Source organism: Mercenaria mercenaria, chromosome 3, assembly GCF_021730395.1.
Source record: "Mercenaria mercenaria strain notata chromosome 3, MADL_Memer_1, whole genome shotgun sequence".
Classification (NCBI taxonomy): Eukaryota; Metazoa; Mollusca; class Bivalvia; order Venerida; family Veneridae; genus Mercenaria; species Mercenaria mercenaria.
In genome coordinates this window covers 99,471,166-99,496,141 of record NC_069363.1, presented here as the reverse complement: position 1 = coordinate 99,496,141, position 24,976 = coordinate 99,471,166, and the positions used below count along the sequence as shown (strand labels likewise).

Here is a 24,976-nt window from a genome sequence, read left to right as displayed (position 1 = left end):
TGACTAAATCGAAAGGACAATTTGCTTAATTGAAAGCAACGGTACTGAACTCATAGCAAGTAACAAAGCAGTTTACTGTTAGTTTTATATATGTTTTACTGCACATGACACGTGTGACCTTTGATAAAATATTTTCCAAACGCCCCCAATGATATTTATACTCTTACGATAATATACGCATTAAAGGCACTCGCTTCAGTTTTTCCGTACGGGTCGATATTTACCCCAACACCGTGCCAATTTGGTTGTGTTTCTAATCGATGTAGCTCATTGCAGAGTTGGTGCGGTCTTCTGCGCATGCCCGGAAGTGATTATCTGATGTCACGTACGGCAAAAATTCGCAAATTATTGTATGTTCACATGCATTTAATGTACAAAATGTATTATATACTGACTAAAGGTTAGGGTAAGTATCACCATGGTTACAAAATATATACATTTAAAGTACTTTTAGTTCAAATTGCTTCAATCCGACATATACTGGAGTCTTCGTTATTTATACCAGCGCTCAAACTCTGCATTGAGTCACAGCTGTTTCTAATCCCGTACCATACCCGTACCGTACATTCGTAAATTATAGGTTTTGTTAAAAAAAGGCGGAAACTTTCATCGTTCTATGCCATCAAAATGCTTCAGAAACACCTTAAAATCCGCTTATTAAGAAATCTGCCGTTTGATAATTTTATATATAAATTTCAAAGTCATTTGCTCAAACACTGAAAGAGTATTTCGTACCAACCTGCGTTGTATAAATGCCCGCTACACCCCACCTCGTTGTAATTTGATTTAAGCGAAATCTAATATGGTGTCCTATCAATTTTCTTTTTGTTTTAGATTAGGCAGACATAACCAAAGGTATGTGCAGAGTTTGATTAAATTCTATTATGTGAAACTCGATAAAATAGCAGAAGTACCAACTTAAAACTGACAAAAATATGCAAAAAATAGCCCTTGGGTCTGCTGAACAAGTATTCCTTTCTTTACAAAATCATGTTCTTTTGATTTCTCTGAGCATGTTTCAAAAAGATATATTGTTTTCCGTTATAAAAATGCTTAGATCATCAAATTTATGCTGATTATTGTACTTTACTGAAATGTATTTTAGGATTACAGAAATTTTGAAAAGTGTTTAAAATAGCACCATATCTAGGGGCAAATTAAATTGAAACAAAGCTGGTGACCTAGTATTTTTATTTCATTTTTCAATACATCATAACATGATCTTTTAATACAAAACATTTCATCAAAATGTATTATTGAGAAAAAAATTACGAAACTGTAGCGAGCGTCCTTAATGTAGATCTTGTTCACGTGTGTCCACAATGTGATTTTCTAAAGTTCAGATCATGGCTTTTATTGGATTTAAATTAGCTACCTTCTGAACAATTGAAAATTTAAATGGTGTAGGGCCTGTGCAGTATAAGTAAATTTTACCCCCGTCACGTGGATCGCTCGCAGTAATAAGAACTGGCTGTAGTCTCAGTGAAATAAAATCTGCATTCCATCTATTTTTCTGTGCTTTGCATGAAACGCCAAAGGTCATTTACCCATTACTAAGCTATCTATATTACAGTAAAAGGGTATGCCAGTGAAACATATGACGTGAATCCTATAACTATAAGTTGCTTAAGGCCAGTGGCTGCTTAAGACAATAAAGTCTGTAAAAAGATCCTTTAGAAGCATAGAATACAACCAAGAAGAATAATAGCAGACTCGGTTTGATTGAGTCTGTTCATAAGATGAAATGAGATGTGCAACACCTCTCACATCCCCTAAGCACCGACTCTAAGCGGAACTCTATATTACACATATATTGAATGGACTCCATGATCCACAAGGACCAGAAAGTATAACAACACTGAATCTAAATACCAGTCGAAATTAGAACAAAATGTCAATTTGAGAAGTTAGCTGGCTAGCTGGCTGCATACGTACAGCAAGTGGATGTGTACTGGCTGCATACGTACAGCAAGTGGCTGTGAACTTAATACAGATGGTCGCTAAGGAAGGTTTCACTGTACATGATTGAATTTTGGAGCTTGGCTTCACCCGTTGTATTTTACCTATCAGTAAATATATGTGATGTTGTTTTGAAAGAATTTAAAACTTATTTGGACCTTTCAAATATGACAACTAGCATTTAAAGTTAAGGTAGTTCTGCACGTTCGGATATAAAAAGAATTCTACAATGTAGAATTTGACTGAACCCAGATTTTTTAAAACTTCAGAACATACTTAGAAAATTCAGCAAATACAAAAAAATAAGGTCGTGCCCTTGATTTTTTGCTAGACTGATTTGAAAAAGTAGGACCTCACGCAAGTTTTCATAATGGGAGTCTACGGGAAAATAAAAAAAATTGGAAAACTTTTTCGCAAATAGATATTTTTTACAATGTAGACCTTGATGAAACTTCTCACAGTTGTAAATAAACATATATAACTATAAAATGGTGAATAAAATGTATAGATCCGTGGGCTTGTTATTTTACCAAGATTAAAGCGATCCGCGCAGCCCGAACTAATTTTCATGCATTTTTCGGACTTATTTAGCATGTCTGATTTTTTGATGTCATATTTTGACTATAAGATAGTAACGTTGCCGTTGTAATAAATTCACTCACTTGTTGCCGTAAATTCATAAAATGATTTTCATTTTCGTACGCCGAATCCAGGCTTTATTCTGCGTTTTCCAGATAAATGACGTTACGCCATTTCTTCCGGTTTATCAAAAGTGCAGAACTACCTTTATTCATCGTCAAAACTAGAGTCTATATTTATCGATGGCATTTATTTTTCATTGTGAAATCAGGATAGCTTTCATCAAAAGAACACCTGACACAACAGTTGTACTTGCGCCATAGTCAAATTTGAAAATTGAAAAAAAAAAAAAGAAAAATGATTCACACATGAAAGATGAAAGTTATTTTGTAGCATTGGACTTAGTTTTATATATGATCTGGGTCCTATGGGAATATGTTATCCAATTAATGTGTGTACATAACAGAGTTACACTGACGCCGAGGCTAGTAGGGAATGTGATGGTCATTGCACCTCCAATAAACATACTCGAGTTTGCTATTATTTTGCTTTATTGCGTTCTAAACTTATATCCATATTATTCGTTATTTAACGAATTCAAACACGTTTTAATAATGTTTATGCAAAAAAAGTAAAACGTAATTATATCAGTGTGGATGAAATGTGTTGTGTCTTGTAAGCCAGTACGTACATTCAATGTTGTATTTAATATGAATTACCATATTTGGGAACTCAGCCTTCTCAAAATCGCAACACTATAATGATATGCACATAACGAAAACAAATATGAAAACAAAAGGGTCATGATGACCCTGAATCGTTCACCTGAGTGATATGAGCCACATGTTTCAAATGGCAAACTGATGCTAAAATATTAAGAAAGTAGGGCATTAGGTCACATTCATGGTCACTGAAAGTCAGTTTTTAAGATCGGTATGCAAAACTGTACATGTCATCCAAATTTCAAGGCTGTATCTAAAAAAAACAACAAGAAAGTAGGTCAGTAGGTCAAGGTCACAGTAATGTGACCTGTAATCAATTGGGTACATCAGGTAAATATAATTAAACAGTCTAGGAAATATGATCTGATAATTTTTGAAGCATTTTTTTCCTATATAACTCATATAACAAGTGACCCCCAGGGCGGGGCCTCTTTTCACCCCAAGGGGCATAATTTGAACAATCCTGTTACAGGTCCACTAGGCAATGCTACATACCAAATATCAAGGCCTAGGCCTTGAACTTTCAGACAAAAAGATTTTTTTTTCTATATAAGTCTATGTAAAACTTAGGACCCCAGGGGCGGGGCCTCTTTTCACCCTAAGGGCACAATTTGAACAATCTTCATAGAGGACCACAAGGCAATGCTACATACGAAATATCAAAGGCCTAGCACATGCAGTTTCAGACAAGAAGATTAAAAAAAATCCTAAATAAGTCTATGTAAAACTTAAGACTCCCGGGGTGGGGCCTCTTTTCATCCCAGGGTAATAACTTGAACAATTTTGGAAAAGGACTACAAGGCAGTGGTACATACCAAATATCAAAGGTCTAGGTCTTGTGGTTTTAGACGAGAAGATTTTTAAAGTTTTTTCCTATATAAGTCTATGTAAAAATTGGGACCCCCGGGGCGGGGCCTCTTTTTATCCCAGGTAAACAATTTGAACAATTTCGATAGAAGACCATTAGATAATGTTACATGCCAAATATCAAGGCTCTATGCCGTGCGGTTTTGGACAAGAAGATTTTAAAAGTTTTTTCTTTCTGTTGCCATGGCAACCAGAGATCTGCATGGAAATAAATTCTTTGAACACTTTTGAAAGGGGACTACCCAAAGATCATTCTTGTGAAGTTTTGTTTAATTCTGCCAAGTGGTTTTCAAGAAGAAGAATTTTTTAGAAAATGTTGACGAACACACGACTGACGACTGACGACGGACATTGAGCGATCACAAAAGCTCAACATGAGCCTTTGACTCAGGTGAGCTAAAAACATGCATAAACATGTTGAAACAAAAAGACAACTGCAACAAAACAAATTTTATTATATTAAATGGGATTTTTGCAGACGAAATATAATTATACACTTTCTGGCAGCAAGGCGAATTAATACATTATATTTCAATAAGCTATAATTATCATGACTTAAATACTTTTACAGGCGATTTGGTCTGTATTGTTTCAATGTTTACATGTACAAGTTCTTGAACAGGTTATTTGCATTCTTTCAACATTAGATTTTGTGAAAACAATATCAGTCTGAAGGCAAGGAGAACCTACTCAAAGCTAGAAAATCCGGTAAACTCTTTGTCTGGAAAAACAAAACACTCGTGATCTATGTTTCCTTTAATCTTGCCGTAACTGCACGGATGGTCACTGTGAGAGAGCGTCTTTACATTCTTTTACTTGTTCATTATTTGCTAGATGCTGTTAATCGACCGCTATCGATAAAACGAGGATGTCAATAGTCATTAGGAATACCGTCTTTTCCCTGCTGATCTCTTCTCTATTCTTGCGCTCTACAGGCTCACAGGACTAAAACACTGACAATATTTCATAGCATGAAATTTAAGGCGGTTTCTAGTAAATGTTTTGAAACGAAAATACGGAACTGATTTTTACACTGCTAACTTTAAATGTGGAAAATAGATGAAAAGTAAGTACAATTTTGTTTGATTAACAATTCAGTTTACTTATTGCAAGTAATCATGTCAAACAGACGATCTATTTTGATTGATGCAGTAACAAATATCAATTCTAACACGATCCGATTCATTTTCCTATTAAACAAAGAAGGCAGAAAACAGTGAATTATTATATAACAAATCACTGTTATGACGTCGCAATTATTACGTCATGGCGTCAAATGGCATAGCGGCGCGCTGGAAAAGAAACCGATTGAAAACGGGCAAATATTTAATATATGTCGTCAAGGATGTACTTAAAAATCCATGGTAACGTGATAGAATCGAAATAATATATCTCATTCAGTGATTTGCTCTTGAATAAATCATTGTTTGTCGTTCAGATGTGTATTATTATATCACTCGGGCTGCTGATATAATTCCTTCGCATCTGAACTCCAAACAATGATTTATTCAACGATAAATCACTGGATGAGATATATTATTTCTTAAATATAATGTCGATGAAAATATTTGAGTTATTTTTTAAGGGAATTTTATGCAGATTAGGAAATTAATGACAAAATTAGTATGGTGATTTCAAAGCTTCTTTGAGTATAAAAGCAAAGTCATTTGTATTATGCTCTATAAAAATGATTCGATTTACATAATGAAACATATTTCCCTTGCACGAAGTAAAACAATGAAGTTACTATTATTAGAACATTGTACTACACAATTCTAAAAATCAGGGAACATATGTATGATAGAAACAAAAAAAAATATCTTACTATTTATTTTCAGTTCCATTACATACGAATTATTTCAGGGCCAAACGGTTGAAAATAGCATTTCAAAAACATAAATATAATAAAAAGTTATACTGACTTATGTGTAGGTCCGTAAAACACGCTCTGATCTCTACGAGCGAATTCAATTAGCTTAATTATGATTCAGCGGTGACGTCATAAATGTATTACATAAAGTATGACGTCATAATGATGTAACGTCATATAAAAGTTAATCTCGTCACTCGTAACACAGGGTCAACTCTCCTATTCTGATGATTCTGTTCATAATTAGTTTGCGAGCTGTTAGATTACTAATTTATAAATACTTCTCAAAATTCTGATAAAAAAGAAACAAATATATATACGTTCCATTGGCTATGCAAGACTTTCTAACCATAGGGGTAAATTGTAACAGCATATGACCCGAATGACGTATTACGCTGAAAATGTAGTACTGTAAAATGCGAATTATTTGCGTTGTTAGAATCGAAATAATAAATATGTTCCAATAATTTTATCAATTAATAAAACATGGGCAGTCGTTTGGATGCGAATAATTAAATCACACGTGCTGCGCACTCGTGATTTAATTATTACGCATCCAAAACTCCTGCCCATATTTTATTAACTGATAAAATATAGGAACAGATTTATTATTTCTTAATTAATGTATAGGCGATTTCGCTATATGATTATATAGCAATTGCTGCGGATCGTGTTAGAATTTTGGATTATATGATTTCATATAAGATATTTCATTTTAAAGAAACCGCCAATGCCATAGATGGACATATTTTCAAAAAAATCACACTTTTCATATTAACGGTTGACAGTGTTCTGAAATAAAAGAAACAGCCCATATTTACCATCAATCACATAATCTAATTATCTGTTTTTTTTTTCCCTTGCCAATGAAATAAAGAAAAGCAATATGTGCCTAGCTTCAACCTTGTCATCCGAATAAGACATCAAGTCCCTTTGTAATTCCAAGGTTGTCTTGTTGAACAAAATATCTTAATTCGATTCTCAAGGGCACTATCAATTTTCAGTCATGATTACGTGGGCAAGAACACAATATCGCTGATTACAGATATCGCTGATTACAGCGTCTTGCCATGCTTAAATCAAATGAGTTGATTCAAAATCTAGAACTTAAAAGAGATCTTTGTATTGCTTTCATCTAGACTGAAAGAAATCTCTCTGAAAGTCTCTGATGGTAAAACTTACATTTTGTAATTATCAGACCAGACACTTTTGATATAATCAACTTTGAGCTAACTCACATTTATTATTAGTGGTACATCTTTATTATCTTTTGTCTGTTCTGGAGGCTTTATCTCACTCTGTCCCTCTGGTCAGATCGCTCTGTGTCTGTACTAGTAGAGGATGAATTTCGCGCCCTGTGTGGCTGCGTATGCTATATGTAAAGCGCCTTTGAACGTGTTTATCATGAAAAGGGCGCTATATAAATCTGGATTAATAATAATAATAATATTTAGACAAAGCTATGTACTTACGGTTTAGGCAGTAAAAAACATGAACATGTGTCATAAGTTCGTGGAGTCGTAGTTGAGTGGTCTTTAAGATTCCTAACAAAAAGACACGTAATAAGATTATTTCTTATGTTAAATATGAATTTCTTATTACTATTCATTCTATCTCTAATTGTAATGGAGCTATCTAACGTGTCATGTCCAACTCATTTCTAGGAAATATTAGTCAATATCAGATATAATTGAGAAATTATACTACAACATTATCTACTGTTCAACTAACTCATTTCCTCTTTCCGTATATTTGCTAGCAGATCTCATAAAATATCCTTCAGAAAACAAAGAAATGATCAATTTCAATTTATTCAGAAAAACATTAGAGATATTAAAACCCACTTTAATTATATAAATTGACTGCGCTTACAGTGGAGACAATCTACATTGATGTCAATCACTTAACCTTCTATAAAATTAATGTGGCATCACAGTGTATATGAGCCGTGCCATGAGAAAACCAACATAGTGGATTTGCGAGCAGCATGGATCCAGACCAGCCTGCGCATCTGCGCAGTCTGGTCAGGATCCATGCTGTTCGCTTTCAAAGCCTATTGCAATTACAGAAACCGTTAGCGAACAGCATGGATCCTGACCAGACTGCGCGGATGCGCAGGCTGGTCTGGATCCATGCTGGTCGCAATCCCACTATGTTGGTTTTCTCATGGCACGGCTCAATATCTGTAAGGCATATTTGCTATCAGAGTGAACATCAAAATCAGTATCTTCACTTACATAATTATTCATTCACATGATTAACTGTAGAGGGGTAAGTCGCAGAAGATAAACAGCGTTTCAATATATGTTATGCATGATCTTTCCACAAATGTCGTTTGATTTTCCGTATTAAATCCTTAGCCTGCTAAATTTCTAAATGGACCAGTCCATCATTCAATTTGAGCTATACCACTTATTATTCAAAGGGGTGTTCACTGAAATTTTAATGACTGAATAGCGAACAGTGTAGACCATAATCAGCCTGCAACGACTGCATCCGTACGAATATTAAGACTACGTTTCAAATGAAGTATATTGCTATAATATATTATCCTGATCTTCAACTAAACTTAAGTAAATGCCTTCCTTTAGTATCTCTCCCCTCTCTCTCTCTCTCTCTCTCTCTCTCTCTCTCTCTCTCTCTCTCTTTTCTCTTTCTCTTTCTCGCTCTCTCTCTCTCTCTCTCTCTCTCGCGCGCGCGTGCGTTTAAAAGTAACCATTGGTATTAACCGTAAAGCTATATATATCATGCTCTTTTTATACGTGTAGATAGGCAGACTACTCAGTCTGTTGATCAAGTGCTTTCTCCACTGCAAACTGTTTCGGCCAGAGTTTCTATTTACACTGTCGTGAGACAACACAATCAATGAGTGATATTGTTCCCCTAACAAAAATAAAGATAAGATCAGTTGTGAATTACAATATGTCCTGATTGATAAATCGACATTAGAGTTGTAGTTACTCGAGGTTATGTTGGCTGTTCTGATGACATCATCCGTCCTAATTACAACAGCTTGAATTATTTCTTTACTTCATCAGTGTGATGATATGATAGGGTTTCAAAGAAGAGATATTTTTTAACTAAACCAGTCTTTTATTCCATGGCCTATTGTAGCAATATTCATGGTATGATTTTAACAGGTTCCGAGAACCAACATAGAGTAAAATTTAAATCTCAGGAAGACTGGAGCACATCAAACGCTATACGAGTCACACATCACAGAGAAGGACAAACATCATAGACACAGCCACTAATCACAGACAGAGCCACACATCACAGACACAACTATTTATCACAGACACAACCACTCATCACAGACACAGCCACTAATCACAGACATAGCCACTAATCACAGAAACAGCCACAAATCACAGACACATGTACAGCCAGAAATCAAAGACATAGTCACTAATCACAGACACAGCCACTAATCACAGCCATAACCACAAATCATAGACACCACCACAAATTACAGACATAACCACAAATTACAAACACAGCCACTTATCACAGACACAGCCACTAATCACAGACACAACCACAAATGACAGACACAGCCACTAATGACAGACACAGACACAAGACACAGACACAACCCACTAATCACAGACAGAGTAACTAATCACAGACACTGCCACTGATCACACACACAACCATTAATCACAGACACAACCACAAATTACAGACATCGAGAAACATGTCAAACAGAGTCACAAATCTCAGCCACATCTCAGACAAGGCCGCACATCACTGGCAAAGGAACATATCAAAGGCACAGTCACTCACTCCAGATACAATCACTCGCAGACACAGACACAGATCACAGACACATGTACAGACAGAAATCAAAGACATAGTCACTAATCACAGACACAGCCACTAATCACAGACACAGCCACACATCACAGACACACCTACTTATCACAGACACAGTCATTAATTACAACCACAGCCACAAATAATAGACAAAACAACTAACCACAGACACAGACAAACATTACAGACACAGCCATAAATCAAACACATAACCATGAATCACATACACAGCCACTAATCACAGATACAGTCACTAATCACAGACATAGCCAAAAATTACAGACACAGGTACTAATGGCAGAAACAGCCACGAATGAAAGACACAGCAACAATCACAGACTCAACCACTAAGCACAGCCATAACCACAAATCACAGACACCACCACAAATTACAGAAATAACCACAAATCACAAACACAGCCAATAATCACAGACACAGTCACTAATCACAGACACAACCACAAATGACAGACACAGCCACTAATGACAGACACAGACACAAGACACAGACACAACCCACTAATCACAGACACAGTAACTAATCACAGACACTGCCACTGATCACACACACAACCATTAATCACAGACACAACCACAAACTACAGACATCGAGAAACATGTCAGACAGAGTCACAAATCTCAGCCACATCTCAGACAAGGCCGCACATCACTGGCAAAGGAACATATTAAAGGCACAGTCACTCACTCCAGATACAATCACTCGCAGACACAGACACAGATCTCAGACACAGTCAGACATCACAGACAGAGCAAATCATCACAGGCACATCAACACATCTCAGAGACAGACATACGTCACGGGCAATGTCATACATCTCAGACACAGACACACATATCAAGCACAGCCAAACATATTGGACAGACTCGCACACCTCAGTGAGGGCCACACATCTCGGACATAGCCACACAGTAAGGGCCATATACACAAAAAAAAATACAGACACAGCTACACAACACATGCATAGCAACACATCACAGGCACAGTCATACCTCTGTTAGGGCAACAACTCTCAGACAAAGCCATACATCAACAACAGAGTCACACATCAGACAGTGTCACACAACTCAGACACAATCACAAACAACAAACAAAGTCAGACATCATAGACACAGCTGTGACACACCCATCTTTCACAACACCAAATAATCATTGTCCTGTAACCCTATCTCAGTTTAGTTTTCACTACATCAGCTAGTGCTCAGCTTTCACTACTTCCTATAATATTGCTATGATATTCACACTCAACTTCAACAACTCCAAATAAGAATTGCCTTGCAGTACTATCTCAGCTTTCACTACATCAGATAGTCCTCTTTTATACAATCTTAACTTTGATACAGGGACAACTATGGAAATAAGAGGAAGTTACTTCCCCTTTGTTGTGTTATCCCTGGTATTGGTGTGCACTACATGGCTCAATTTGTATGTCATTGTGTTTTTGTTACTTGTTTTAGCACATGCATCTTATTGATAATGCTTTGTTTTATGTACACTTTTACCGAAATAAATCTATCTATCTATCTATCTATCTATCTATCTATACTGCTCTGATATGCATTCATCACAAAACAAATGCTTTCTAAAACTATCTCAACTTTCACTACATCAAATAACACAAACCCTGTTATACCTTATATTAAAATTATTGCTTTGTTATGGAAGACGGCTATTCATTGCCCAATCACAAGAGGCTTTAAGCAACGTGTAATACGAAAAATTCACTACTGAAATGCAATGTTTCGGCTAAATAGGATTGAAATAGTTTTTAATTCCATATAAATCAACATTTTTAGAGAAAACAATTTCAATTCTAAAGAACAATAACAATAATGCCCAAAGGAAGCAAATATAGTAAAATTTCCGCTAAGTAAAATAACCAAAATCTAGTGATGTATGTGTTTTTTATTCTTGTCGTAATTATACGGAAGGTCATTGACAGTGAGCGACAATATGTTCTTTTACTTGTCGTAGTTATACGGATGGTCACTCTCAGAGGGCGACAATATGTTCTTTTACTTGTCGTAATTATACGGATGGTCACTGTCAGAGAGCGATAATATGTTCTTTTTCCTTGTCGTGATTATACGGCTGGTCACTGTCAGAGAACGACAGTATGTTCTTTTACTTGTCGTAATTATACGGATGGTCACTGACAGAGAGAGATAATATGTTCTTTTACTTGTCGTGATTATACGGATGGTCACTGCCAGAGAGCGAAAATATATTTTTTTACTTGTCGTGATTATACGGATGGTCACTGTCAGAGAGCGACAATATGTTCTTTTACTTGTCGTGATTATACGGATGGTCACTGTCAGAAAGCGACAATGTGTTCTTTTACTTGTCGTGATTTTACGGATGGTCACTGTCAGAGAGCGACAATGTGTTCTTTTACTTGTCGTGATTATACGGATGGTCACTGTCAGAGAGCGACAATGTGTTCTTTTACTTGTCGTGATTATACGGGCGGTCACTGTCAGAGAGCGACAATGTGTTCTTTTACTTGTCGTGATTTTACGGAGGTCACTGTCAGAGAGCGACAATATGTTCTTTTACTTGTAGTGATTATACGGACGGTCAATGTCAGAGAGCGACAATGTGCTCTTTAACTTGTCGTGATTATACGGACGGTCAATGTCAGAGAGCGACAATGTGTTTTTTTACTTGTCGTGATTATACGGACGGTCACTGTCAGAGAGCGACAATGTGTTCTTTTACTTGTCGTGATTTTACGGACGGTCACTGTGAGAGAGCGACAATATGTTCTTTTACTTCTCGTTATTTTACTGACGGTCACTGTCAGAGAGCGACAATATGTTCTTTTACTTGTCGTTATTTTACGGTCGGTCACTGTCAGAGAGCGACAATATGTTCTTTTACTTGTCGTTGTTTTACGGACGGTCACTGTCAGAGAGCGACAATATGTTCTTTTACTTGTCGTGATTATACTGACGGTCACTGTCAGAGAGCGGCAATATGTTCTTTTACTTGCCGTGATTATACTGACGGTCACTGTCAGAGAGCGACAATATGTTGTTTTACTTGTCGTCGTGATTATACGGATGGTCACTGTCAGAGAGTGACAATATGTCCTTTTACTTGTTGATTATTTGAGAGACGTATTTAATCGACCGACATCGGTAAAACAAGTTTGTCAATAGTAATTAGGAATCTCGTCTTTTCAATGCTGAGCTCTTTTCTATTCTTACGCTTTACAAGATCTGAGACTATATTTTATAGCATGAAAATTAAGGCGATTCGTGGCAAAAGTGTTGAAATTTGCCGGGTTAACTTTAAATGTGGAAAATAAATAAGAAGGTACCATTTCGTCTTTGTTGATTATTCTTGTAACTCCTTAAAAGGAATACCGGTACTTTTCATACAGACGATTTTCGTTAAAGCAAATACAAACATGAATTAAATGAAGTCTTTAAGTAAAAAGTTGAACACGGCTTTTTAAAACATATTTTATTAGTAAATGTTATAGATATTAGAGAAATATGACTGAACTTTGTGATAAAATTGATACAGTGATTTCAAGGTTATGGTGTGTTGTCTGCAACATGTTCTACATGGATGGTTAGCTACAAATAATTCAATGAAATTAAAACAATAAACATGCTCATTTTTCAAAAATCAACAACAACAACAACAACAACAACGGAGTTACAGTTGTATCATTTGAGCATTCAACACTTCTTTTAAGCTTATTATATGTTATGTATTTTGTCATTCATAACAAGACAAGGAATATAAAAGCCTATATACTGTTAATTAAGATATGAAACTACCACGCGATCTAGAAGAATATTGTGCCATATTTTACAATAGAATTTTAAAATTCAAGAGCGAGAGCAAATAATCAATTAATTGTGTTATATTCAAGAAATGCTATAAAGCGCTCTCGTGAAATTATTCCTCAGCCGTATAACCCCATTGTCGCATATATAGAAAGTAAAACAAGGTTCTACTATATATCGTTTTGATTTAAGTATGTGTTACATATAGATGATTTTATTATTTGTTATTGGTTGCTATGCTAACCAACGGATGTTTTGATTTTCACGCGCATGCGCTCTTTACGTGTGGCAAAAGAACTCTCAATCATAAGAAAACTCACATAAAATTATCATCATATTACGAATTGTTTTGTCATTATAACGATAATTTCATGCGAGTAATTTATCATACAGTACACTTTGATCAAAGACATATGTGTTAATTAAACATATCTTACCTGAAAACTTCTTATTTTCCTCAGAAAGGAACCAACATTTCCAGTTTTTTTCCACACATCATACAAATATAAAACTTGTTCCTTACATTTAAAAATTCATATTTTTTCATAATATCTATTTTTACCACAACTTCAAAAAGTTGTTAAATACATTTTTCTCCGCCTTGAATGACATGTCGCGACTCCATGTCACTGAGGTTGCTATTTTAAGTGATATTCTGGAAATCATTGCGTAATATTATGCAAATGACATGATAAAACATAGGTCACCTGGGTAATCAAGACCGTAACTTAATTTTGAGAGTGTCCCCTAATTAGGGCGGATCATAAAAGTTACTGAAGCAAATAAGATGGCTTTGATGTGATATACATTAATGCTTTCGGTCATCAATGCCATCAAAACAACGCACTCAGATTAATATATCACGTGGTGGAGTGGTTTTGTGAAAAAAATAAACATTTCACGTGATATCTAATATCATAAAATCTATAAGAATATATGTTATGCTATGTATTTGGATTTTTAATGGACATTTCCTTTTAAAAAGATGAAAGTGTAGTTACAAAATATTTAAATTCGTAAGATAATATTATGTGATGAATCAAATCAAGGACTATAACTACAAACTGAAAGTTAATGCCTGACATAAATCTCTATTTTATTATTATTGTTATTATTTATGTTTACATGCTGGATCACTTTCATATCGAAAATGTATCGCGCACAGAAGTCATTATCCGTGATTTAGAATGATTATGATAAACTTGAATTCTGCAAAGGATAGAACAGATAAAGAATGTAAGTGTAGAACACCCCTCCCCGCTACCCGACCCCCTCTCTATCAAATCTTACCGCTGCACTGACCATTCGACCACTTTGATAATGTCAAATAAAAAATTTAAAATTCGAAGAAACAACAGAAATAAAAAAAATATCTTTTTTTTTTTAAATGATTATTGTTATTTTTGAATACTGAATGAATTGATCCCCATTGGAGTATAATTGGATATAAAACCGAAGGCATTGAACATTTTATTTTCAACTTCGACTTTTAACTACATTTCCAGTATCAAGTATGCTAACTGCGACACGTTGTAAGTTATGTGAGATCACGTTAGGAAATAAAACAAAATCTTTGTTATTACTTTATTAATTCATGGAAATTATCCTTTGTTGTTTTTTTTTTCATTTTACTGAACCTAAATTTGTCGAGATCATAAGTGCCGAATGAATAGTCCATTAATCTAAAATCATCAATGACAATGCGCATTAGTTAAATCTATGGGTTTGCAAAGATCTACATATATTTTCTTTTGTCTTACGGTGGATATTTACTATAAAACAAACTCAATATTGATCGAATAGATTAAAATACAATATAACTCTAACGTTATTTATATTGTGCAGTCATGTCTTTTTGCCCTACGAAGAATGCGCATGCGCGAAAATTGTTTCTCGTTGCCAAGGAAGTAGCTTCCTGTTAAAAGGTCTATAAACAAGAAGCACCAATTTTCGGCGCATGCAAAGCTCCAAGTAGTTGGTCGACGTCAATAATATTAAAACCCGATAAAGAGATTACACGTTCTGTGGAATAATTCAGAGTGCGGAAATGTCTAGTGAATTATTCTTTGCACCTACTGATCAGTTCGGAACATATGAATTAAATGCAGCTCTGTTCTGATATATCATTTCGATTCTGAAATTCTTTTTTATAAGTACCAAAGGACTAGAAGATACAGTAATTTTTTAGCGCCAATATGATGCAAATAAAATGCCGACGTGATTTCATTATTGTAGTGTTTTAATGACAAAATTGGGATGTCTTTATTAATAGTGTCAGTTACATTAAAACTTCATATAGTCATTTTCATATAGTCTATAACTTTACCAGAATATTCAATAACGGCTTTTATGATATACCTATATATTTCTGTCAAAAAGTACGGATTGTTCCCAACAACAAGTAAATACGATCAGACAGACAAAAATCCTTATTGTACCTTTTGTATTGCATGTTGCCAAACTATTTTCATGTAATATGCATGACTTGACACAGTCCTGTAAATAGCGCCCACGAAAACTACACTCAGTTCTATTTCAACACTCACAAACTGTTAAAACATTGAAGTTTTCGTTCGATCGATAACAAAACGACAATTCTAACACTTTAAAAGCACGTTTCGCAAAATTACATACTTTTGGCTATTCCTCATAAAAAAGGAAGTTGAACAAGTTAGAATGGAAATAAATTTTAGTTTTTCGTCAAGATTAAAAACGACGCACTGAACGAAAGAGCGTGTTTTATTTGCCAACACAGCACGCAAAACTAAAATCTATTTCCTGAACAAAAAGATGGAGTATATCATAAAAGAGTCATTATAACAGTAGCTAGATCTGAGACTTTGTATTCTGCACTATCTGACCTGACAAAATGCACTCGAGCTGATTACAGCAACCCACATCAAGCTCCTATCATAACAACCCTATTGTATAATGACTACATACTATTGCTTCCTATAAAATATTAAAGAACAAACAAACTACGAAGGCAATACATGGAAGAAATATCATAGTAAATCTTAATTTTCTTATTATCGCAAAAAAGAAACAGTATGCATCTATCATTTATGAGGTAATCTAACTATCTCCAGCTAGCATTACCGATGAAACAAGAGCAGTCCGAGAGACAGCCATATTACTCACTGCGTTTTTTTTTATAGTGAACGGGTGTGAAGTCCATATTTCAGGAAGTAAAAACGACTATTTTCCATCCAGTCATTACCATTTATTGACAAAATATTTAGCTTCTTTTGATTATAGAAAAGGTTCTCTCCGCATGAAGTGAATTCAAAACTAATCTTAGAGAGACAATTCTTTATGTGCTATGCCCTCGCTCAGATCTTCCATATATTGCCATCTATCATCAAATCATATTTCACTTCATTCTATCCAACAGATTATATTTACACTCGCCCTACTCTTTTCCATTAAAAATTATGACGTTCATTTCGTATGAACAGTGAAAGTTACGCTGCTTAATGATAACGGGGCGCTGTTTTTACGGCGTCCGCGTGTAGTCAGGGAGAACGTTCCTTGGTTTTCATGATCACTTCGAAATAGGACTCGCGAAATTCAATTTATTCAATAAATATTTAAACTGAAATCTTCTGTGCCAGTCACACATTACATGCAGACATAAACAACTTGTTTTCATTATATGAGATACCGTATACAACGTCTACTAGTGTTTATGTATGCAAGAAACGGTTGCGTCGTATTATTGTATCTCGCCAACATTTTCAATTGCGAATAAATACAATCTAGAACTGTCTAGAGCATTAAAAGGGACTTCGTGATTTAAATAAATCATGCTTGTTAAATGTGATTTATGTTAGCGTAAACACAAGACTTAGTGGGCGAAAGGTGTCAGGAGATCTGCGGAATGACGATGATGATAGCGTAAAGTGTCTTCTTCACAAAGAGTTTTGCAATCTGTCGGATTTGTATAAGATCGAAATTTGTTTCTCTCGTATGCAACATTGTTTTATACAATTATATTTAGGCATAAATTTTATGCTAGATATGTTCCTTTTAATGCAAATGTGTCTTTACATCAAAATCGATACGATGTCATTAGCAGATTTCCAAGCTTCGTAGCTGTCATTTAAGTTATTATCTATATGAATTAGATGTACAAATGTACGCATGCTGTGGCAGAATAAACTGATGATGCAAACATGATTTATGTATCACTATTACATTTGCGCATAATATTGTATATCAATTTGTCAACTTGTCTATTAAAATGAAATGTAAATCTGCTACAGATGAAATATTTCATTTCATTTTAGAACAACATTTTGAACTGCTTGATAGTCTATTTACTTTTATTTAGAACTAGGAAATATCAAGCGATTCATACAAAGAATTCAGTTTAAGCACACATACGGAAATGACGTTTTTCTTTTCTTACACATATCACTATGACAACAGTTCTCTTGCGGCACGGCAATATTTAAGTGCTTTTATTCATATATAACTCATATCTTTCATGATTTGTTCTATTTCTCATAAATTCTAGTGTCACAAAATTAATGTGCCCTGCAGCCAACTTAATAATAATAAAAAAGAATTGATTAGTTTAGATATACCATTCTTTAGAACCAAACAAATAAACAAAAAAAAACCCTCTTGACCTGAATTCAAAACTACGTATTTTTTCAGATAAATATATGTAAAAGGGACAGAGTCATTGTGGGAAATAATGACGTCCCTGATGACAGTATAAAGACATCTACCATTCTAAAAATACTAACTGTTTGTGATACTGATATGATGCTAACCACAATTGGTGGATAGAAACGACAAAGGCACTCGCAAGCATAGATAAAATCTGCTTTGCCGTCAGCACATCGTATTGATATTTCATATTTAATGGACATATTAAATGTTCAGGGAATATTTGATCTTATTTATTGTACAGTTTCATAACAGGTACCATTTTAGATTTTATGCGTTTTATGGAGTAAATAAACAATGTTTGAATAATATTGGGGTTTGTAAATGACATATTTCTAAAATAACTGTTATATATTTGCAAAGATTTATTGAAGACAACACTATTGGCTCAAATTTAGTCATAAATATGTGTTTTATACCAATATTCAACACCTAAAAGGCGTCCAATATTGCGCAGATATAATTTCACGATTTGGCTACAAGTGTGGCAGTCAATGTTACAACAAGACACAAGAGAAATATGTGTGATGGTGTTAGATTGAAATCATTTGAATTGCTTGATGCATGTCTCCAGATTGTCATATAATCTGTTGACGAAACGATGTGTTAGAAAGTGAAAAGTAATACTATGGTATAATATATGTTTACATAAGAAAAATGTTCTGCAAGTTATTCCAATAATGTGAGTATAACAGATTTTCTAACGTTGTAATATTGGAAATTTTTCAGGCACAAGTGCTGGAAGGAAGAAAAGAAATACTAAAATAGTGAGATGAAATACGTTTGGAAAGAAGAGTGCTTACTTTTAAAAGAAGCAGTGCCTTAAACACTAAACAGCATCATGTCGAAGGTAATAAATACGTACTCTTTTCTGTGTATATCTGTGTCTGTCTAAATTGTGATATATGAGAAGTAATTAAATAATGTGACAAAAAATGACATTAGGTCAGTGAATTTCTAGAGAACAAAATAACTAAAAATGAGTGGTTGATCGCTCTACTGACAACACGGAAGAAAGCTTTAAAAGAAATATGCAAACACAGAAGTCATATAAGATTTCATTTCAGAGTTTTATTAAACGTCTTTAATCATAGACTTAATGACCCTATTTGCAAAAAAGTTAAAAGTTATGTATATTAAAGACAATTTAAGATAAAATTACTGCGGAATTATACAACTATTTTTGTCATGAGTCCAAATGAAAAATATCAGTATTTTAGCGATCAAAATCAAATTGCGTGGCATAGACAAAAATGTTTATGTTTTACCTTGGAATGAATATTTTACCATACTTTTAACAGTCTTAACTAAATGCATTTAGATATTTATATCGTATTTCAATTTACATATACTTTGACATATTATTTCTAAATTCTATTTTCAAATTGGTAGTGTTTGTTGCATTTACAAAAATAATAAAGATATTCCGTTTACCGTATACTGTATAGCCGTTTATAGCTGGATAAATGAAACAATTGTTGTTTGTATGTTTTTCATGTTTTTCTCAATTTTTAAACTTCAGAAAAAAATGTTCAAAATACAATTTTCTGGAATAGTAAATCTTATTAGGTCCATGTTGGAAACAAAACAAATGCATGTAATGCTTTAGAGTGGATTTTGTATTTACTTTTCTCAGTACATTTACAAGTATATCAACCTTGTCCTATTATTAAAATACATTTGGCATTGTAATCAACTTTTGACATGATTTTTCTAGTGCAGAATGATAATCAACATGCCTTTGCTTTTGGTGATCCTTTTCTTTTCACATTGAACAATTCAGACGTTGTTGAATTAGACAATTGAGTAGACATATTTAATTAAAACTGATTGAATGCAAATTGCTATTTACTTAAGGCTAAATGCTAACTGTTAAATGCATAATGTCAGATATCGAGTATCAAATGGTAATTTTCAAATGATAAATGCAAATTCTGAATTGCAAAAAATGCGAAACAAAATAGGGTCAAATGCTTATTGCAAAATGCTTATTGGATAGAGCTGAATATATCAGTTAATGATTGTCATTAGCATTCGTAGCTGAACTTTGGCTTTATCAAAAACTGGTTTTCTAAACGTTTTAGAGATAAGAATTACATATTTGACATACAGCATTTAGCACTAAGACTATACCATATACTATTTGCTGGTCATAATTTATTATCAGATGTTTGTCATTAAGCGTAAGTATTTGGCATTTAGCATAAATATTTGGCATTTGGTATAAGTATTTGGTACTTAGTATAAGTATTTGGCATTTGGTATAAATATTTGGCATTTGGTATAAGCATTTGGCAGTTAGCATTTCGCAGTTAGCATGACACACTAGCCTTCCACAAAAAGTGTTATAACTGCTGGTCCTTTCTTAATGTGTTTTTCTCTAAAACAGTATTGTACATCTAGAAACAATTAAGAAGCCCCTGTATCATCATGTTAATTAGGATTTTAATCCCCCATTCCTCCGTTTGAAGAGGATAAAGAGTACAGATGGCTTTACAGGAACTTTCCTGCAAAGCTATGTATGCTACTCGTTCTAGCAAATAAATGTGGGTCAAAGCACATGCTGAACAATAAAATGAGCCGTTTTTAATCACATTTTCAGTACATGCATTTAAGGAAACACTGCATGAACAGAAAATGCATTTCGAAAACGGTAACTCCATATGAAAAGCTATGCAACTTTATTTTGAATAATTTTCCCAACTCAAAAATCCACCATTAAATACGCCCTTTTTATTCACCACAAACACAAACATTTACATGCTGATTTTAAGATACACCCACCCAAAGCATTTAAAAATGTGACATAAAACCAAAGCGTTTGATCAAAGTAAGCTCTGAAACTTTCATACTGACAAAATCAAAGGAAAGTTTTTATATCGAATTTTAACTGCACTTTACTAAAAGCAGGCATTAAAAACCATCTCCTGTGTTTGTTATTGTTTTATATATGTTTTATTGCACACTTGATTTCTTATAGAATATTTGCCAAATGCCCATATTTGGTAATTTCATTCTTGCTAATATCCACATGTTTCAACAATATTGTTTCAAAAGGTCAGATCTTAGCTTTTTATTGGATTTATATCAGCTACCGCCTAAACAAAGCAATGTCGTCTGACATTTTAAATCTTGCAGACGTAAATATATTTTCCTGTAACACAAAACTCAATTGAGAATTTGAATAGAGTTTTAACAACAAGCCATCTGGGTTCCAAATCTTTTGTGAAGAAACAAAGCATTATATATAACTAAAATCTGAAATAATAAAACTCTCAGTGGGTAACATCATTCGATGTTGGTCTTGAATGATCGGAGTACCTTTGTTTTTATTGCAGTATCGTATGATGGACGCGGCCCGGAACATGCGTTTCCGTATCCAGGCAACCGACAATGAAACCTACGTGGCAATAGTGGACACGCGTGAAGCAGACTACGATAACATTGGTGCTCTTTATTATGTTGTGGCAGTCGTTCTCATTTACGGTCTGTCTATCGTCATGATGATTGCGTCACATATTAGAAGGAACAAGCAGGACGGACAACTTAGATCATATCTGAAAGAAATGGCTATACTCAGAAAGAAAAACAGACGTGAGAAATTGTTGGAAAAAATGACGGATCTTGCATCCAAATCTGGACCTTTCCCGAACCAGAAAATCGAGGAAACAGTTTTTCATGAGAATAAAAAAGACAATATTGCATTGTATAGCCGCCTGCCAACAGAGGCCGATGATGAATCACGTGACCTGTTATTGTCGAAAACAAGCACAAGTGACTGTGATGACTCTGTTTTTAGTGCAGAGACGCCGAAACTGGAGTCCCCAGCTACGCCAAAGATATCACCATCAAAACTGCTAACACCTAAACTCGTACGTGCTGACGGGAAATCTTATATCCAGATTCAAGTGATTAATGAAAATACAGTTCTCTGATTTCTGAAAGACACTCTGAAATAAAAGCTGAAAAGGGCTCAATCGATTGCTAACAGTCGATTCTGTGACAAGTTTCTGGTAAAACTGTAAGGTATTCATAGATATATATTTATTATATGGCGTGACAGATTATTTTGTATACATTGTAAATAAAAATAAATAGATTTTGTGAAAAGTTATCTGTGAAAACAAATGTTTTGTATGTCCGCTAATTGTTACATAGGTAACTTCGCTCGTACTTTTTAGCTGGTACACTATATCTTGATTCATTTTTTTCTCAAGATTTATGATTTTTCACAAACATACAAGAATATGTGGGTATATAATATTATATTATGTTCATTTTTAGTTTATATTACTGACTGACTCAGTATTTAGAAAGCTTTCTTTCGATTTGGAATGCGATCAGCGAATCTGCTTATAAGTTTTATATTAGGGGGTGGGGGAATTTTGTCTCCAAATTCGACAAATGCAGAAATCTGTTCGATGTGAAATATTTTTTATATTGTCAATGTGAAGGTCATACCACTACGGTATAATTTATTTACTGTAACAGTTGAATATTTTAATTCAAATTAATTCAAATAAAGGGACAAAATGCAGATGGGATAGCCACATTCCCATCAGCACCTATACTTAAAGGTGAAGCCAACTTTCAATATAGATATAAATAGACAACAATATCTAAAGGCTATCTAGAAAAAGAGATTTGTCATATTTTGAAATTTGCATCAGCGAAAGTTTCTTGAGGGAGGGAGAAAATTCGTGAGAATATGTTCACGAGCTAAAATTTAATCTATTTAACGTTCCATTTTTAAGTCTGGAGCAAATTGTCTTGTTTTAGAAAGTCATAGTGTTTCGATTTTCAAAATAGCTTTCAAACATACCAGTATAATAATGAAAAATAAAACGAGTTTTTGAGGTGAACAGTTGCCGGGAATTTCCAAATTTCAGACTGGTTAGTGTACTAGTAACCAATGCAAGAAAAAACAAGATACATGCAGAAAGATACGAGACGACAGGCTCCTTACACCTGTCACCATTGTTATATAAATAATTAGTTAGATCAGCAAGAACTTAACTGGTACAAGTACGACTAGACAAAACAGAAAATTTCCAACAGACTGCGTTTGCTGTACTTACTTTGCACACCCAGCATAGACTAAGACTCAATGTCTTAGGATCTAATACAGACTGAGAACATTAATTGATAGTAATTTGCCGTCCATTGTTCGAGTTTATAGATTGACTTTAAGGAAACAAATACGCTCGTGTGTGTGAAGATATATATGTTTACATTTTCTATACATTCTATATGAAAAGAAAAAGGCGTTTATTTTCGTAAAATCAATATTGACGTAGTAATATCTAAAACACCTTTTCCGCCAGACTGCATGACGTCATTCATAAAGAATTACCGAAATTGCGTCGTTCGAAATATACTTTCAAAATTAGAAGTCCAAATTTCAAAAAGAACATTAGATTATAATTTAACTCTTTTTTTTTCTGACGACATGACTGTATGATTTTTCACTGGTTTTAACTATTCTTTGAATAAAATTTAAGAACAATTTTTACCGTAAGGCGAATAACAGTTGTACGTGGGCATGTCTTTTGGCTGCTCTATTAAATAAAATGTTGAAAAGATCGATATCCTGACATTTGTTTTGATTTTCTGATACTCGTGAAAAACAAACAACAACTGTACGTAGCAAGTTACCTTCGAAATGTAAATATAATAATTGAATGCTATTTTTGTGCGTTTATAAGGGTATAAACCGCATTGGGAATCATTCAAAAAGCGTTAGCGCGACTAATGGATTTGCTGGAAGTCACAATGTGGTTTATACCCGGATAAACACAAAAATAACAATTAATTCCGAAACAAATTAAATCTCCGGAACGATAAACGTTAGTACTCAATTGCGTTGCTGTAGTAGGAAGATTTAGAGAAATATAATACATTTGTGTAATTGTATATATAGAGCCTTGAAATTTTACAAAGAATGTAATCGTTCGATCTAATACAAGGTAGAGGATTAAATTGACTGTAAAAAATTCTCAATATTTTTAAAGTTTATATATTGACTTTCATGATATTAACACTATTTCTAATTTCTTAACGTGATAACTGATCGATTTTGTATTTTTCAATTCCAATAATTAAAGCAGTTATGCAATATAAACGCCAAAGTATGACATTTCTTCATGTGTTAACTGTAGGAACTAAAATATATTTTGCATGAAAGTTTGAAAAATCTTTCCCTAAATTTTGAATTAAAACTTAGATTCAGGAGGTAATAGGGAAGCATTAGATTGAAAGAACCTTATTCGATAGTATACTATTTTCAATTCAGCGAAAGGAAAGGTTCCTTGAGGCAAAACCTATAAGCTGACCTATATATAGGTGACTTTGACCTTCATAAGATCTTTACCATTAAACTCAAAACCTAGAAAAACAACACCTTTGGGTATACACCCAGATTTTGCGTTTTGCAAACGCATCCTCTTGTTTTCAAAGGGACCTCAGCCGAATAATGTATTTCACAGAAATCTCAGTTGAATGAGATATTTCAAAGAAACCTCAATCAAATGAGTATATTCCTAGCCCCATGACAGATTAAAGCTCGATATGCCCATACAGTTATATTTTGTCCGCAAAGGAGAAGAATTCTATAAGACTCGTCTTTCATTCTTATCCTTTCCTGTTTTGTCTTCACTACAGCATG

General features: G+C 34.1%; 1 protein-coding gene across 1 annotated transcript; it reads left to right on the top strand.

Annotated features, from left to right (window-relative positions):
* The first annotated feature begins 4,628 nt into the window (after positions 1-4,628).
* On the top strand, positions 4,629-24,976 carry LOC128546044 (uncharacterized). The gene is made up of 3 exons (XM_053539452.1): positions 4,629-5,193; positions 19,042-19,162; positions 21,651-24,976. Exons 2-3 carry the CDS (start codon positions 19,154-19,156, stop codon positions 22,245-22,247), a joined length of 606 nt encoding a protein of 201 aa, XP_053395427.1. The 5' UTR covers positions 4,629-5,193; positions 19,042-19,153; the 3' UTR covers positions 22,248-24,976.